Source organism: Coffea arabica, chromosome 9e, assembly GCF_036785885.1.
Source record: "Coffea arabica cultivar ET-39 chromosome 9e, Coffea Arabica ET-39 HiFi, whole genome shotgun sequence".
In the NCBI taxonomy this organism is placed as follows: Eukaryota; Viridiplantae; Streptophyta; class Magnoliopsida; order Gentianales; family Rubiaceae; genus Coffea; species Coffea arabica.
The window spans coordinates 27,069,574-27,087,989 of NC_092327.1; the positions used below are offsets into that span (position 1 = coordinate 27,069,574).

The 18,416-nt window shown below is 30.7% G+C and overlaps 1 protein-coding gene across 1 annotated transcript; it reads left to right on the forward strand.

The window, feature by feature from the left end:
* The first annotated feature begins 6,705 nt into the window (after positions 1–6,705).
* Positions 6,706–8,438, forward strand: LOC113709721 (uncharacterized). Its single transcript, XM_027232567.2, has 2 exons — positions 6,706–7,048; positions 7,390–8,438. The coding sequence occupies exons 1-2, from the start codon at positions 6,967–6,969 to the stop codon at positions 8,307–8,309; spliced, it is 1,002 nt and encodes a 333-aa protein (XP_027088368.1). The 5' UTR covers positions 6,706–6,966; the 3' UTR covers positions 8,310–8,438.
* Positions 8,439–18,416: the final 9,978 nt, after the last annotated feature.

Sequence of the window (18,416 nt, forward strand, 5' to 3'; positions counted from 1 at the left end):
AGTAGAAAGTAGTAATGAGCATTTAGAATTCTTTGCCTAAGATTTATCTTACAATGCATTAATGACCCATGCAAAGGAAGAAAGCAAATTCACCAGCTAGACTTCCCCATGCATGTCATTAGTCATCATTTGATTATTGTCATAATTTATACCAAATTCACATAAACCAAGTACCAAATGTCAATGGAATAACAAGAAAATGTCCACATTAAATCCATTTTTCGTTTTAGTGAATTATTACTCAACATACAATGGGTGCTGCGATCGGATAACTTTTCTTAGTTTTCTAATTAAGACATATGCTGCTAAGTAATTACTGTAATTGATGAAGCCAAATCCAATGGGGAGTACAAATTTGGTTTTCTAGCTGCACCATAGAGCAATAAAGAGCACAAAAGAATACCTTGCTTCACCATAGATATTGAGGGCATATCAGTCACAATATTATTTTTTGCACTAAAGTTAGCTTTATTTAAAATTGTGAAAAAAGAAAAAAAAAAAGAAGAAGTTCCGGGAGTTAGGTGCAAAAATATTAAACGTTGGGGCACAAAGTGTGATTTTAGTATAATTGAGAGGTGCAAAGTAAAATTAATCCTTAGGTTTTAACTTTTGATATCCTGTAACTCAAATGATTCTTATAATGAGTTTTGGATTCCATAGCCGCTAATAAGAAATTCACAGACACAAAGATAACATCATGTCAGATTAAAAGGGCTTTCTAGAATTGGATAAATTCTATTTTGTACCTTAAACTCTTCAACCTCACTTTGCTTCCATAATTGGCGGATTATAAAAACTACGTAATGACTCATTAATTTTATGAAATCCACCATTAGTTGAACCAAATGGTTCAAACTTGCCGAAATTAGGGTGAAGTGTACCAAATCACGTTTTGGAGTACAAAATATCCCAAATTTAATGAACTTGTTTGGAGTAAGAATGAACGTAGTATTTAAGGGTGCAAAATGAAATTTACCCCATCACAAAATTATGAATTTTATATGCATTGAACTTCACACCATGAGCCAAAAGGACGTTTGAGAATTTGCCTATTTTTTCCTCTTTGGACTCCGCAAGCATATTCTCCATCTTATATTGTATAAAGCAATTTTATTCTAGTGTAGATCATTTCAGTAAACCCTCCTGACGTATGGACTCATTGCACGCCAATTGTTCACATTTTTATTATTTTTAAAAATACTAGCAATTTAAGTGATTTAGCTTTTAGTATCTTTAAAGTGAAGTTTATAGAGTAAAAATTAAAAATACGATTTGAGAATCAATAAAAACATTACATTCACCAAATGAAAAATTTTCAACGGTTTGAAGAAATTTTTTAGTACCCTCAGAGCTTTGTAAATAATCAACTAGTATAGCAGGGAAGGAAAAAAAATTGAACTATTAAAAATTTAAAAAAAGATATTCCATAAATATGAGGACTGAGGAGGGACTGAACTACACAAATTTTTTTAAAAAAAAAGGGAAAAAAGAAATGGAGTGGATAGTGGAGGGAGGATAGTAAATGAAGAGATTGGCCTGAAAGAATGAAGAGAAGATGGTGACGATTGACGATTGAGTAGGAGTAGAACTAGGAGCAAATGATGACGTTTGACTAAAAAGAAAAAAAGAATGAAGAGAAGAAAATGAAAAGGAAGAGAAACCGAAGAATGCCAAAAAAAAAAGCTAGAAAAAATATTTCTAAGAAAGATTTTGTCCAGAAATATTTAGACACTGTTTGATTTGAAGGAAAGAAAGGGAAAGACAAGGATATTGACAGAAAATAAAGGAAAAGAGAGCATAGGGAGAGTGGTTTCCATCTATTTTGTGTGGATTAAATATGGAACGAAAAGAAAAGAAATACTAAATTTTTATTTGGTTTGAAGAAGGTAAAGAAAGGAAAATAAAAGATCAAACATTAATTTACTGGAAAATTTATCTTTTAAAAATTTAAATTATTTAAATTAATTTAATTTCATTTCCCTCCATTTTCACTCACTTTTGGACGGAAATTATAATTCAACAAACTAACTAGACCCTTTCCCTCCCTATCCTTTCTCTCCTCAAAAATGAATTCAAACAACAAAAACTAAATCCCTTAAATTTCTCTCCTTTCCTTTGTCACCCGTTCTCTCAATCCAAATGGTGCCTTAATAAATCTAACTGCTTTACATAGAATATTACTTGAGTTTTTTAGCAAAACACTCCTATTTGTATCCAGTTCATCATAATATGCTTTCTAATCTAATTACAATGGATTAAAATAAAGCTAATACCGAGTGTGTTCGGATAGCCATTATTTGATTTCAAATTATTTACTTGCATCACAAATACAATTTCCAACACATCTTTTTATCTTCCCAATCACCTTTTATCTCACATATATCATATCACAAAAAATACTACAATAATTATTTCAAACAATCTCCTATTCAAACACGCTTGGTATTACATTTACGTTAAACTACAAAACTACTCATAAATCATCACATTTTTGATCTGCGACTTTTCTTTGCCTTCATATCAATCTGATGCATATACAGCGTAGTTGTGTCCTCTCTCTTTTTTTTTTTTTTGGGCTAAATCTTGCTATCATAACGCAAAAAGTTAAGTTTTCGAGTACTTTACTCCATCACTCTTTATTGCCTCTAATGATTAGTTGCCAAACTTTTTTAGCACTTAACCCCCTTAACTAACCATGAATCATTGGGATTAGTCTAATAGTCAAGGGAGGGCTTTTAGAGTTTTTCACTACCAATTCTAAGATTCAAATTTTGTGCTTGATAGGTGCAGATGGAAAGGGCGTGGAGAGGGACATGAAGATTAAACAAAAAAAAAAAAGACTAACCATCAATGCTAATGATGTAATTTGTATACTTCAATCAATGAAAATTTTAATTTTAGCACTTTACTTTCTAACTTTTAGTTCCTCTAACATTTTTATCCTTGGCATTATTTTTAAACGGTTAAAGTCAGGAAATATTAAGAAAAAATAAGAATTTTTTTTTTATGAGGATTTGAAACCAAAATCAATATAGAATTGAAACTCTTGCATCATGAGAAATTATCTGATGTCCAAATTGTCAGAATTGGGTACTGAAAATAACTTTGACCTAGACATGCATATAACATGCATATGTGATTTTTTTCAGCCTCTTTGTCAATGATTTGATATGATTGGTCTAATCATGTTCCTTATGCTGGAATGATAGTGTGGAAACATTTTTTTTACTCATGAAATGAGAGATTTTCATGAGTTTGGCAAACAGTAGACCCATTTTTGTTATGTTGTTATTAGTTAATTATATGTGTTGACATATTTTAAGCCAAGCATATTTAGAATTTCAATAGTTTTAGAAATTGATTTGTTATTTGGTAACTATATTAGATTTGGTATCACAGTTGGTTTAGGAAATAGGTTGAGTCATGTTTTTGTGTTATAATTAGAATATCATTGTAGTTATGTTTCTCTATTTAAGGACTTGGAATCCTAAGTTTATAGTTGAGGAAAATTAGTAAAGTAAAGCAGAATATTTTGTTTCCTCATGTGCTTTTCTTATTGTTTATTATTTGTAAGATTTTAGTGTCACTTCCACTGCTGATTGTTTGTGCTAATAATTGGTATTAGAGCCCTACGTTTAAGAGTTTGATCTTGGGGTGTCTCTAGTGCCTAGAGGTTTACAAAGTTTGTGATAGAGGAGCTTGTGCCATAGAAAGGTACAGAGGTTATGGTAGAATACTCGTTTATTGAAAAATTGGACCACGAGAATTGGTCTTGGAGTACTCACTTGTTGATTGAAATTAGGAAAAGCGACCCTAATGGGACAGAGGTCTAAAAAGAGAAATTCTATTGAGATTCTTGGTGTTTTGCAGTGATTAAGGAAAAGATCCTGCCAGATTATTGATTGTCACAGTGGTGTTTGATGAATGCTGAAACCACGAAGGCCAAGAAATTCAAGTAAGGAAGAAAAATTTTGTGAAGGTACATAAATTATTTTAAGTTACCATGAAGAAAGAATTTGTCAATGGTGAAAAATTAAAAATTTTGCAAACAGTAAGTACTATTGAAGAAAGACGAGAATGGAAGTAAATAATGGAGAAATATCTGACAAGGTGTGGTTTGGGTGACATTTTTAAATTAAATTCTTTCTATCTTTTGCCAAAAGAACTCAAGAAACAGAAGGGAAAGTTTTTTCTTTCTTTTTTTTAGGATCATACGAAATCCATGGTTGAAGAATATTATATGAGACTCTTTATTGATTCTGAAATGCCTAAATGTTTTTAGTCAGATCTCTGTTTCATTTCAATGGAGTATGATTATGTCTAATCATAAATCAAAACTTGGTTTGACATGGGAAGTTAATTTGGAAAAAGATACGTTTGTTAATAAAGAGACTTTTGAAATTTTTAATATGGGTAAAAATTATGATTTGCATACTTTGTTTGGGGTGATTGATGAAGAAAAATTTGTCAGTCAGTGCATTAATTTGATTGTGGATGAAGATGGAAAAGAAATTGTTAGTGAAGGTTTTGATTTGAATGACGATGTGCATGACAATATTTTTGAGGTGGTTGAATCTATTGGAAATTTTTTGCGATGAAAATTATTGCCATAAAGGAGATTATGAAATGCATGATTTTTTACTTGAAGATAGTGTGGGTTATTATTATTCAAGAAAATATGGTGGCTCTAATTGTGAACGGGTCAATATGGATTACTTTTTTGATCGAGGAAAATCCGCAAAAAAAATCATATGCAAAATACAAGTTTTGTCCACCTCAACGTGTGAAGAAGAAATTAAAGATTAATTACAAATTGGAGTTGCAAATTAGCTACACTACAACAAAGATTTGCATGGAAATTGTTGCTCGTGATGGAGTTGGACTTGAAAACTTAGAAAGCTTGGTTTAAGAGAGGCATTGTTGACATATTTTAAGGCAAGCATATTTAGAATTTTAATAGTTTTAGAAATTGATCTGTTATTTGGTAACTATATTAGATTTGGTATCACAGTTGGTTTAGGAAATAAGTTGAGTCATGTTTTGGTATTATAATTAGATAGGATTTGTGGTTATATTTCTCTATTTAAGGACTTAGAGTCCTAAGTTTGTAGTTGAGAGAAATTAGTGAATTAAAGCAAATATTTTGTTTCCTCCTGTGTCTTTCTTATTGTTTATTATTTGTAAAATTTTAATGTTACTTCCACTATGTGATTGTTTGTGCCAACAATATGTTTTTACCTTCAAATTCTAATCATGAGGAATATTTTGATATTATATTTTTGCAATTTCATGTTCCTTTGGGTGAAGAGAAGAATAACAGGCAAAATAAAAAAAAGAAGTGAAAATAAGGTAAGAAAGTATTCTGATAGAGTTGGAACAATTGAAAGGGGTAGAGTGCTCTAAAGACAAGTTAAGGACTGACATGTTAATTCTCCAAAAAAGACTAACATGTTAGATGTGACAATGATTAAGAGCGAAATGAAATGTGTGAAAGAAATGCAAGTAATTTCATCCATGAATTCACCACGAAAAGTGGAGCTTAATAAAAATAAAATTTTCGGATTAGCAAAAAAGAGAATGAATTAAAGTATATAATAATAATAAGTTTCTATTATGCGGCAAGGAAAAAAAAAACAGAAAGGATAGCTGGAGGTTGGTTTGGAAGGTGCGGAAAACTGAAAACTCAAGCAAAAAAAAAAAAAAATGTTCATAGCTTCTGAGCCTTTTTAACTGACAATTGCAAATCTATCGAATTGGGCTGGTGCCGATAAAAACTACAAAGATTTGGAAAGGTAACATGAAACTACTTTTAAACATGTGAAGATTAATTCAATAATAGTCTTACATATACATACATGTACATATACATATATATACTTTTCAACAAACTTATTATTATATGTATATGTATATGTATGTATGTATGTATGTATGTATGCATATATATATGTATGTATCTTTTTTGTTCTTTTGGTGAATAAGATTGAGTGCAATTCCATCAAATCTATCAAATTCGGGCTTAGTGCAAGTAAAGAGGAAAAGTTTTGAAAAGGTAACAAACTATTGTGCTAAAATGTGAAGATTGAGTAATACTTTTTTTTCTGTGTTTTTTTGGGTGGATTAGATTAAGTCCAATTCATCTTAAACTCCTTCATACTTTGTTTTTCAACTAAATTTGACTACTTTTCTAAAAGTAATTCTAAAGTAGACATAAGGATATGTCATGTACTTAAGGCACAATACTTAGAGAACTTTTTATTTTGATTTGGATCAACTACGTGGCAAATCTAATAGTCATTGGCATTTAATCAATATGCTATTGCCAATTGAAAACAAGTGTCCTAAAATTTGATTCGAATGGTGTCTCATGTATAATTAATGGGTTTCACAATTTTGTTTGGAGTATTTTACTGATAAAAAATCAACTACTAAACTTACCAAATAATTAGTCGGCCAGTGAAATTGCTCCTATATATAATATAATAATAAGAAAAGAGTAGGCAAGGTCTTTTGGGCACATGCAACCAGAGAGCAAATTTTTGTCTAAGAAGTCAAAACCAAACAACAACCAATGAACGGAACCAATAATGACCACTGATTGCGCCAAAACAAGAAAATATAATGCTATGAACCAACCATTCTTTGGTGAGCTAACACCATCAAACTTTGACTAATACAATCAACAGGAATCAAGACAACCCAGATACAGAGAAAGGGAGAGGATTTGAGAGAAATAATACAAAGAGGGAGGGAGTTGAAAGCTACCTCTCTTTTTGGATCTCTCAAAATATCTTAGATTAGTTCTATACATTGTTTTTGTTTAACCCCAAAGAGTACTTTTTTCTTGTCAATTCAGCATTAATTCCCTTCCCTATTGCCTCCCTTCAATTTCTTGAAAGGTTTCATGTTTTGCTTCGCCTTTGTTGTTATCTCTTGAGGTTTCTAGTTGTTTTTGGAAGAAGAAATATGAGCAAATCTCGAGTACATTCTACTCCAGATTTGACTTCTTCTACATCTGAAGATGATTACGATGATTCGGGTTTGGAAGGTAAATTCTTTCTCCTGCTTCATTTTACATTTCTTTTGGCTTGCATTTGATGCCAAAGTCACTTTGGAAAATCATGTGTTTAAAAGGAAGCGCGGTTCTTGAAGAAATATACATTTTTCTATCCTTTTTGTTAATTTTTGGATCAAAAAAATATCAGACAAAAGAGATTTCAAAAGATTTTGCACTTGTGATCCTAGGTATCAAAAAAGAACAAAATTTCTTAACAAAATGTCTCAAAATTTGAAGGGCTCGTAGCATGGAAACCTATTGCCAAATGTGCATTATTTGGTTCCATTGATTTTCGAGTAATTTTGTTATGTTGATCCTTTTTGATGTTTCAGGGGTTGCAGCAAATGTGAAATTGTTGCTAAAACTAATCCAAGATCACAACAATGCCTGTCACAAACAAAAGAATGATGGGAGGAGAAAGCTAAGAGTGGCTACAATGATGACCATCCTTGACAATGTTAGAACCCGAATACAAAAGTGTCAATTTGTTGGGAATAAGAGATCAGAAGCAGAACTGAGGCGATGCAATACAGATGTTCAGGCTAGGGATGTCACAAGGGAGAGCAAGCATGGAGGAGATTTAAATGCTGATGAGCAAGAAAAGCTAAGAAAAGCATTGAACGCGAGCTTGGCAGCACGAAAGAGTCTTGAAGCAATGTGTTCAAGCCTAGGGAAAGAGAAAGAAATCATGGAATGTGAACTTGCGAAAAGGAATCATGAGGTGAATGAAATGGAAGAACTGATAAGCGACCTGAAAGAACAGAATGAGACATTGTTAGAGAAAGTGAAAGAATGTGCTTTAGAGCATAGAGACTACAAAAAGTCTGCTGTAGGTGGTGCAGGATTAGTAGTTGGGGCTGAAATTACACAAGGACATACCAATGCTATCCTCCAGGAGCGTAATCGGGCACTTTCAGAGCATCTCTTGCGATCACTCGATGGATATCGATCAATCAAAAGGAAGCTAAAAGAGGCAGTAGAGGAAAATTTGGTAGCTCGAGTGATGATGGAGGAAATGATGGTCAAATTTAAAGGAAGCTTAGAAATATTCCGCAATTTCAAAGAAAAAATAGCAGCATCAGCCTTGAGTGATCCTTCAGTTGATGATATCCAAGAAGAAATCGATCAATTGGAGAACATTTTTGAGTCTTTAACAGTGCAGGTTGCAAAACATGGTCAGAAAAAGGCAGAATGCATGAAAGTAAAAGGCGAGATCATTGGTAATCCTTCAAAGACCTCTGTTGTTGTATGAGAAAAGGTGGGGTTAAAACTTACAATTGTGTGTTTTTTCGGATATAGTGATGGTGAACACAACATTTTCCTTCCTTTTCAAATGGAGTACTTAGGGACAAAAGGAAATGTGACAAAACAAGATTTATTACTGAGATTGGTTGGGATTCGGGGCCTTTCCAGTTGAGGTTTTGTCCAATTTTGTGAACTGGTATAATGTTGATATAAACTAACATATTTTTATTATTCTCATAAGTTTTATATCAATTCAATTATAATGCATATTTACATCAAAATTGTACTAATTTATACTAAAATTCTATCAGTTTACACAATTGAAAAGAACTAAAACTTGAGAGGCCTCATTTCCGGTTGCATATTTTGATTCATGTGCAGTTGACTAGTGATTAGCTTTCTAGATTATCTTATCCCTTGAGAACTTGTAATATGCCAAATTCTTCCTTTTTAGAAAGATTGGATAGGGAATTGTAACGCTTGATGATAAGTTAAGCCTTTCTTGATGATAAGTTAGATACCTTCTTGTAGCTTTAGATAGGGTATAAAGCCCTTGTTTTTGGCATTGGCAATTTGATCAAGATACCCAAATTTATCAATACTAGTGCTTGACGGTGTGCAACTAATAAAGAAGATAGTAATAAAGATTCAATTTATTTTTTGTTCAAAAGTATTAATTTAAAAGAGTTCAACTATATTAGTATTTTTAGGAAAATGGTAGTTTTTTGTTAGGAGAGTTATAGTTAATTCAACACATGTGGAGTGGTTGTAGATAGGTGGATTACGTGATTAGTTAAAATGATGTAATTCTTTTTAAAAATAAGAGTAAATTAGGTAATACATTAAATGATGCAATTTATTTATACCAAACTCCCCGATCTTTCTTTATTTATAGTAAGATATATATTGGCCACCCATTACTCATGAATAGTTAATTTTATGATTTTTTTAAAAGTATGATATGCAATGCACATTGAGAAAACATAATCATCTATGGAATCTAAAACCCTCATTGTATTTCGTACTTGATATTGATGAACGGAAGGAATTCTTTAGCATATGCTAAAATAGAATGTCCTAATACGTAGAAATTTAATGATTTTCCAACATATGTATTGACAATTATTTTAAGAATGTCAAGATTAGCCATATATATGTTTTTTGCCTGAGCAAACCGCACACATGGTCATTAAGCTTTTTTAAATTTCTTATTTTTGATAGTAAAATTCTTCTTTATTCAAAATGATCTCTCAACCAATAAAAAATATTTTGGACCAAAAAAATATATGTTATCTTAATAGAGAGATCATAATTGTATATCTTTATTAGTTGAATGACCATTTGGTTCCAAAAAAAAATTCAGTGACCAAAATAGGAAATTTTAAATAATTTAAAGACCTGCATTCCTTCTACTGTCTTTTTAAAAATTTCTATTGTTTAATGGAGGCAAATGTGATGGTGTAGGCCCTTAAAACATTTATTATATGAACAAGGTTCTCGAATCAATATAAGCCAGAAGGATTCGCAATTCAATTAAGAAAGAAAAGAAAAGAGTTTCTGAGGCCAAAAACTAAGAAATGAAGGAATGGAACTTGAACGATTTTTATTTAATAAACTGACTATCTCGGTACTTGCACACACTTAAACAAAACAAAGGACACACACGCACATGTATAGACTCATTAGTTTCCTAACTAACAAATACTAATCTGAACCAACAAGGGAAACAAAGACAAATTGGATTCAAATCATGACTCATGCATAGCCAAACCTATTACTAAAAAAAGTAATCTTGATCTAATTCCTGCATTGCCTCCCTTAAATCAAGATCTTCAGACTTCACCAAACATCTTCTTCACCATACCAAACATCTTCTTCAACTTGAAAAATATTTTCACCTTTAATGGTTTCGTAAAAATATCTGCTACTTGATTTTCACTTTTGCAATAGTCAATGACAATATCCTGATCTTAAACTAGTTCATGAATGAAGTAAAACTTGATGTCAATGTGTTTGTTTCGCCATGAAACACCGGATTCTTTGATAATTCAACAGCAGATTTGCTATTACAATAAATCTTAATAGGACCATCTTATTCATATCATAGAAAACCAAACATTCTTTTTAACAATAATACTTGAGTAGCACTAGATGCAGTTGCCATATACTCTGCCTCTACTGTAGATAATGCCACAACTTGTTATTTTTTAGAGGACTGTGAAAATACACTGCTACCTAAATAAAGGCACAACCCGATAGGGCTGTCAATTTGGCCATTTAAGTCGGTCTTTGATAAGTCTAGACTTGACTCACCTAGCTATCAAGATATTTGGGTTTCAAACCATGAATTTCGGGCTTATATATGTGAAGCTCATATTTGGTTCACATTGGATGAGGGCTTTGAGTCTAATTCGAGTTTAATCCAAATTCGCTTATTACTCCTTAATTTCCTTAATATAATTACAATAACCATTAAGTAGTAAAATTAATTTGTAATCTACAATATTCAAACTACACATAAATTAATAAAAAGTTCATTAAAAGTATATAAACCAATAGTAATAGGGCTTTCAGTTTTAGATCGTGTTATAGACTAAGAGTAATAATAATTAGTTAATGGACTACTAATAGGTTTTTCTCTTTAAATATATTTATTTGATGAATCTAAGTCTCTTCAAAACTAATTTTTTTATCTTCAAAACCAATACTAATTATTAATAGCCTAATTATACATGACATATTTAAAAATAATACATTTATAGTTATGTACATTAGGCTATGTGTCTATATTGATATTTCAAGTGGTTCTGGAGTGAGCCCTCAAATAGTGATAAATGATCTAGTTAATAAGAGTAGTAGTAGTTCATCTTCTACAGTAACGCATCTTATAGGTATGAGTGAATTTCTATCTCATATTGCTACTGTAGAAAATGTACAACTACAGAAGAGTAAACTGGACACTTACTTTGAAGATGGTCTTCTTACCGCCACAGAAGATTCGAGCTTGGATATTGTCAATTTAGATGCTTTGAAATTGTGAAAAGGCACGACAAAACACAAAATTTTACCTAAGATGACTGCTAATATTTTAGTCATTCTTATCAGTACAATGGTTTCAGAAGTGACATTTAGTGCTAGAACAAGAGTGATTTATTCATATCATGCTTTTTTGACTCTAGAAACTGTGGAAATGTTGATGTACGCTGCTGATTGGTGTCGAAAGCTACACGAAATTAAGAAAAGAGAGAAGGTAATTATGTAGCAACTTACCATACCATCTATTTGAAATGTATCTTATAGTTGACTTAATCTTTTTCTTTAATAGTATTATTTTTTATTCAGCAAAAAGTTAAGTCAACACGAGATCTTATTACCTATACCTGGGCTATACATTTTTTTAGGTAATCTATATATTCACCTTGTAACTTTTGGCTGCTTGTTCAAAATATTTGTATATTATTTTTTAGTTGCTAGCACTTATATATATATATATATTGGATGAAAGTTTGAGTTTTGTCAGTTTTTTTTAACTTGTCAAAGTCCTCGAGTCCTAGTTAGTGTACTTATGTATTATTGAAGTTTTGCCATTATCAATATCATATTCACGGTATTCTTGCATTAGACAAGAAATAAGAAAGGGCTGGTTTTGTTAATAATAAGTTTGAATTAGAAGTTTCTTATCTTTTTTCTTTGGCTATTTTGGAAGCATATTGGTGCTAAAATGTACTTGTTTTTGTGGCTAGTTCATTGTGGTTGATATGGAAGTTTTTTGGATGCATTTTGGTCCTTTTTTCTTGGATGTTTTTAGCTATTTTTTGTTGATTTTTTGGGCTTATTTTTTGCTAGTTTTTTGGTCTGTTTTTTCAAACTATTTCGGTTGGTTTACTTGACTTTTTTCCTTGGCTGGTGTTTGGCTGTGTTTTGGTAGCTCAAGAGCACATTGAAGAGGACATGTCCAGAGGTGGTGACCAAGAGTGTTGAAGACACAATTGACAATGCATTTTCCCTTTGAACCTTGTTCGTGTACTTTATTGATTGCGTGACAAATTGATTGGTTAAATACTTTAAGACCCTATTTGATAACTCAATTCAATACTTAAACTTAATAAATTTATATCTTAACATATTCAGACAGTTTGATAATCAAAAATTGAACATCTAAATTAATTAAGTGGCATTGAATTTTTTAGGCAAAACTTGCTCTCAAAATTAAGTGATAAACTATTCACTTATCACTGAAGATGATATGCTCTAAGATGTATTAGATTTGATACTTAACAATTTAATAAGTTAATGGAATTCGATTTCTGTTTCAGTTTTTAGACTTCAATTTTATTAAACGTACCCCATGTTGGACACTTAGACTTTCATGTGGCCCAAATTTGTAAGCCTAAGTTCGATGTTTTATTTGTTGGATTTTAACGTGTAGGACTTGTATGTTTATGAATGTTTAATGGACAATTTGTGGTCTAAATTCGATCAGGAACATGTGAAAAACTATGATCCATTATAGAAATGAATTGTAGGCTATTATCATGCTCAAATTTTGATCAAGAATAGGTAGTTCGACAGCTATTTTGGTAGCCTGATTTCAAGCCGCTCCAGAGTTAGAAATTGAGTTTCAACTCGCGAGCCTTTTCGAATCGAATTTGAACTTCCTTTTTTCTTGGTTGAGTCGACCTCGAGCTCTATTTTCTTGACTCGTCAAGCTCGAACTCGAATTCGAGCCTAGAGACAAACAAGTCGAGCTAGGTTCGATAAGTTCAATACTCGATTCGACTCGATTTATTTGCAACCCTATTTATCGTGCTTTGGATGTGATCAATGGGCAATTTTTCTATTCTAGTGTATATTGTTAATGGATTAATTGGTGATATATATGAAAATACGAGATAGATAGTTAATTTTTGTTTTTGTTTTTACCCAAGTCTGATAATTTCGCAGGTTTCCTGAAAAAATTGTTGTTTCCTGTACAATTTTTCTCCATCTGAATTGATATAGATGAGTATTTCGTTTAAATGATCACATGTATAACTAGTTTGCTATATTCTTTCTATTTCGCATACATGAAGAGAGACTCCAAACTTTTCATGTGGTTGGTATATATAGAAAATGAAAAAGAATAATGAGGGTTTGTATGGATTCCTTTTTTCTTCTTTTATCTTCAAAAAACATATGATTTAATTACACATCTACAGTAATGCTTCTAAAATATGCAAAATTCGCCAAAGATTTAAAAACACCCTAAATACTCCTAAAGAATGCACCAAAAATAAAACTCAAGTTTGATATATTAGCATGCTTATTTTGACCAGAAAAAGAGCTTATTTTGGATTCACCTAATACTCTGTTTATTTCTTTTGTTGATCTTAACGCCAAATCACCCTGTTAGGTTGGAAAGCTAATATCATGATTTCCAATGAATTTGTCTACCTAATGCATCAGCAGGCTATATAAATCATGCAATTTTGCTGTTAATTATTAGATATATATACACATTATTATTTTACGCGTATATTAGTGTGAATTTTTTTAATTGTAATTAGTATGAATTAGTGAAAGGCATAAATAATTCATCAATAGTTTTTGATATAGTATTCATATTTACGTCAGAAAATTATATGTACTTCAAATATTTAACTACTATATTGGTCTTTAGAAACTTTTCTACATACATTATTACAATGTGGCAATATTCATTAAATAGTATAATACATGAAAACAATAATTGGTATTCTTTAAGATTGTAATAGAATTTTCTCTTCAATATGATTATACGCCTACTCATATTTATTTTCTGTTCAACACAAAAAAAAGCAATCTATTTTTTTGCGAATGATTTATTATTTTTTTTTATCAAAGTTAATAAACTTAACAATGTAATAATTAAGTCCATATTAAACAAAGTTACCATATATGGATAAAAATGAATAATTCAAATTTATATAAAGAAATAAAAGTTGTTAGAAGAGAGAGAACGAGAGTTAAATGTTGGGTAAAACCCAAATATCCATTTATTAATTCTCTTCAATTAGTAATGGCACTACGAGAGATAAATGATTTATTGAAATAAGAGCTTTCGTGTGTGTGTCTATGCATATATATATGTATGATATATTTATATGTATGTATGTATGTATTAGTTGAGCTGGTACCATATATGGATAAAAATGAATAATTCAAATTTATATAAAGAAATAAAAGTTGTTAGAAGAGAGAGAATGAGAGTTAAATGTTGGGTAAAACCCAAATATCCATTAATTAATTCTCTTCAATTAGTAATGGCACTTTGAGAGACAAGTGATTTATTGAAATAAGAGCTTTCGTGTGTGTGTCTATATATATATATATATATATATATGTATGTATGTATTTCTATGTATGTATGTATGTATTAGTTGAACTGGAAAAATTATATTTGAGTCTCATAAAAAAATAAAAAAATAAAATGTTAACTCAAGAGTGTTATTTACAGCATGGGTAGTGGATAGGATAGGTAAGCAAATAAAAACTTTTGAATCGATTAAGCAAATTGGGGAAAGTAAAAAAGGAAACACATTTTCGGTCCTTCTCATTTGTTGACCACACTTGCAATTTTCTACTAGAAAAATCAGAAATTATCCCTAAAATTCTCACCACCACCACATCACTAGAGAACCCTGTCCTCATTAAATTCCACAAAATTTCGATCTCTATTGCTTATTATTTACCTTTTCCCCATATAGGATTTTTAAACTAAGTCTTATTTTTATTTAGTTTGTTTTGTTTAGAAAACTACCAATTGTAGTTTCAAGTTTAGTAGTTTAGTGCTTATAGGATTTGTTAATTGATGTTCTATATAAACACCATACCGTAAGAGTAGTCTAATGATTATACCTGACAATTGGACGAGTTGGGCGAATTTTAAGCAAGTTGATATTGGATTTTTACTTAAATGGGTTATATCCAACCCGTTTAACTTTAGATTGGGTTGATTTTGGATTGGGTCATATTAGATTATCTCAAACTCATGACCTAAATATGGCTCAACATATTAATTAATATAACTTAATACATAAACTTCTCATGACCTAAATATGGCTCAACATATTAATTAATATAACTTAATACATAAACTTTCTCACATACATTTTAACACACAAAAATTTTTTTTTGCACTCAAAAATATATTTTCACATACATAAATATATTTTCACACACACTCACTTCTAAAATTCCTTTAAAACACATCATAAATAGAATAATATTTTATATTGCTTATATTGTGAATTTTAGATAATAAATTGTACTTTTAAATAGATTAGCTAAAAATTTGTTTACTCTATACTTTTTAATATTACTAATTGATTGACACTTGTTTTTGTCGCAACTTATTTAACTCATTTACTATTCATATTTGTTTTGTTGTAAGTTGTAATATTCTATGTATTTAAATTATTGAATGCTAGATTATATTATGCTTGAAAATGTAATTATCAAACATATAATTTGTTGTATTATAATATTGATAAGTAATTATTAAAAATGAAATAAAACAAGTTGGAGAAAAGTAAAAGAATATAATTAGAACAAATTTAAAACTCTAATCTACGTACATGAAATATTAACAAATAGAAACAAATAGCAATCTAAGAACAACAACCAAGAAAAAAAAGAAAAAAGGAGGAGGAAAACAACATACTCTTAAAATGCATAATAAATCATTATAAAAGTTGAGTAAGTTTAACTACTGTTGTAAAAGTAAAATAAGCATGAGTTTTTATTTTAAATTTCTTTTTTCTTTTAAATAAAAATTAAAAAAATTGATTGAAAACATGTATATGAAAAATTGTGATTATAAATTGGTCAATAAATTGTTAACACATGTCCAAATGCAAGTGGTTGAGCATATGTGCATTGAATCTTGTATTTATTGTTTTGAATTATTTTTAAATAGGTTGGATATTAGGTGCCCAAATAAAAAATCCTACCCGCTCAATGAATAAGTTAGGCTCTGTTTGATAATTCAGTTCAACACTTAAATTTAATTGATTCAGATCTTAACATATATTCAAACTGTTTGATAACAAAAAATTGAATATCTGAATTAATTAAGTGGCATTGAATTTCTTAAACAAATTTGCTCCCAAAATTAAATGATAAGTTATTTACTTACTGAATGTGATATGCACTCAAATATATTAGATTTAATATTTAACAATTTAATAACTTAATGAATTCAGACTTTAGATTGTAGATTCCAGTTTTCGAACTTCAGTTTTATGAAACGCACCCAAATCTAATAAAATCTATAACCCAACTGACCCAACTCATCCTCTAAAATTAATAGATGAGTTGGGTGAATTGTTCGGTTTTGAGTTTCTTTGTCAGCTTTAGTACCTGTTTGGTTGCCACTTCGGAATGACAATGACAATCACTATCAAAATCTTTTCAATCGGAATAGCTTTATGCTATTCCTTTTTAGGTGTTTGGTTTAGGAAAAGCAATGGGAATGATTATTGATTTTGTTGTTTGATTTATTCACAGTCATCAATAGGAATACAAGTCCAATTCAACAACTATTTTCCTGTGAATAAATAAAAAGTTTTGGGATAATTTCATATACCTCTCTTGCTTGGAAGCTTGTTCATTGCATTCAAGTGGAGGAAGAGGTTGATGGTGTTAGTCAAATCCGGACCACGATTAACTTAAATCTGGACGCGGTTACCAAGACTTAACTCAAATTCGAACCCGGTTCCTAGCTAATCCGGACTCATATGAAACGGATTCATGCTTGTGTTAAACAGGTACTTAGAATACATGGCCAGATTTGCTATTCAATTCATGGCCGGATTGAACCTAAGCCGATTTACCTATAGTTAGGCAGTTTTATCCAACATAAACAAAATAAAATTTGTACATAAAATTAATACTACTATCATTAATATAATACATTTCTAACCAGAATCAAGTCTTTTATAATACATAAAGACCATCTACAATAATACAAAAAAGTCTAGTGATGGTGCTAGCCAAGTTAGCATTTTGATCAACATATGCCAAAGTAGTATACTAACTTCCAAATCCAAAAAGTTTAAAACTATCACAAAAGACCATTCCATGATGGTAGTAGTCTTTAATAGACAAAAAAACTAGATGCAATGGTTGATTTTTAATAGTTAGGAGGATAAAGAAGGTTAATTATGTATGGATACTTTGCATCAACTGGAAGTTGAGAAAATATATTCAGCTTGGCTTATTCATTAGAAAGGATATCAGTGCTTTGAAAACATCAGGGGTATGGAGCCCAAGTTTGTAAAGTTCTTTCCACAATTGTGCTCTTCTCTAGTAGATGCTAGTTGCTCACGAGCGTCTTTATTTGCCATTGCATTCACGATAATAGCAAAATGGCTAGTAAGACTAGCCACACATGAAGTAAATTACTTAGTAGCCTTTGCAAATTGTGCTTCAAGAGATGGTGCTTGGGCATGGGCAGACTTCATTTTTTTTGGCTCCTTTCTAGTTGCTGGTGCTTGTTGTTTCTGTTTTCGTGAGATGCTTGTGCTTGTTGCATTTGTATGAGTAGTTTGTGTGACTGAATTTTCTTCTACAACTTCATTAGTTTCATCTATTGCATGGGAATTTCCACCCTCTACCTCTTCTACTTCCATGTTGTAAACCGATAGCTCTATCCTTTCATATACAATTTCCAGATCATTCAAATAAGGAAAACTTAAGTCCCAAGTATCTTTTGCCTCTCTATGTTTCTACAGATGTTCATAATCTATTGTCAAAACTAATTTCAAACATTAACAAAAAGAAGTGAAAACTTGCAAACATATTAGAAATATGAATCAACATCGTTACCTTGATCCAATCATCAAACCACTATCTCTCACACTGTATTTTTTGTTCAACATCATTCCATTTGCAGCCAATTTCTTACAGCATTTCTATAATTGCGTGATATTTGCTTTTCGACCACTTCAACTTTGAGTCAATGTGAGGAGAAACCTACTTAGTAAAGGTTGGCATCTTAATTAAAATTCTTTTATGTAACTCAACCATATAGTTGTTCTTGAACTCACAATCAGCTATCCATATGAGATCACAAACAAGTTCTCACACAATAAGC

What these genes read in the sequence shown, in the direction of transcription:
- LOC113709721 (XM_027232567.2), top strand. Translation starts at nt 6,967, where the DNA reads ATGAGCAAATCTCGAGTACATTCTACTCCAGATTTGACTTCTTCTACA. An exon ending in CGATGATTCGGGTTTGGAAG is followed by an intron (nt 7,049 to 7,389) that starts GTAAATTCTTTC and finishes TTGATGTTTCAG; the next exon opens with GGGTTGCAGCAAATGTGAAA.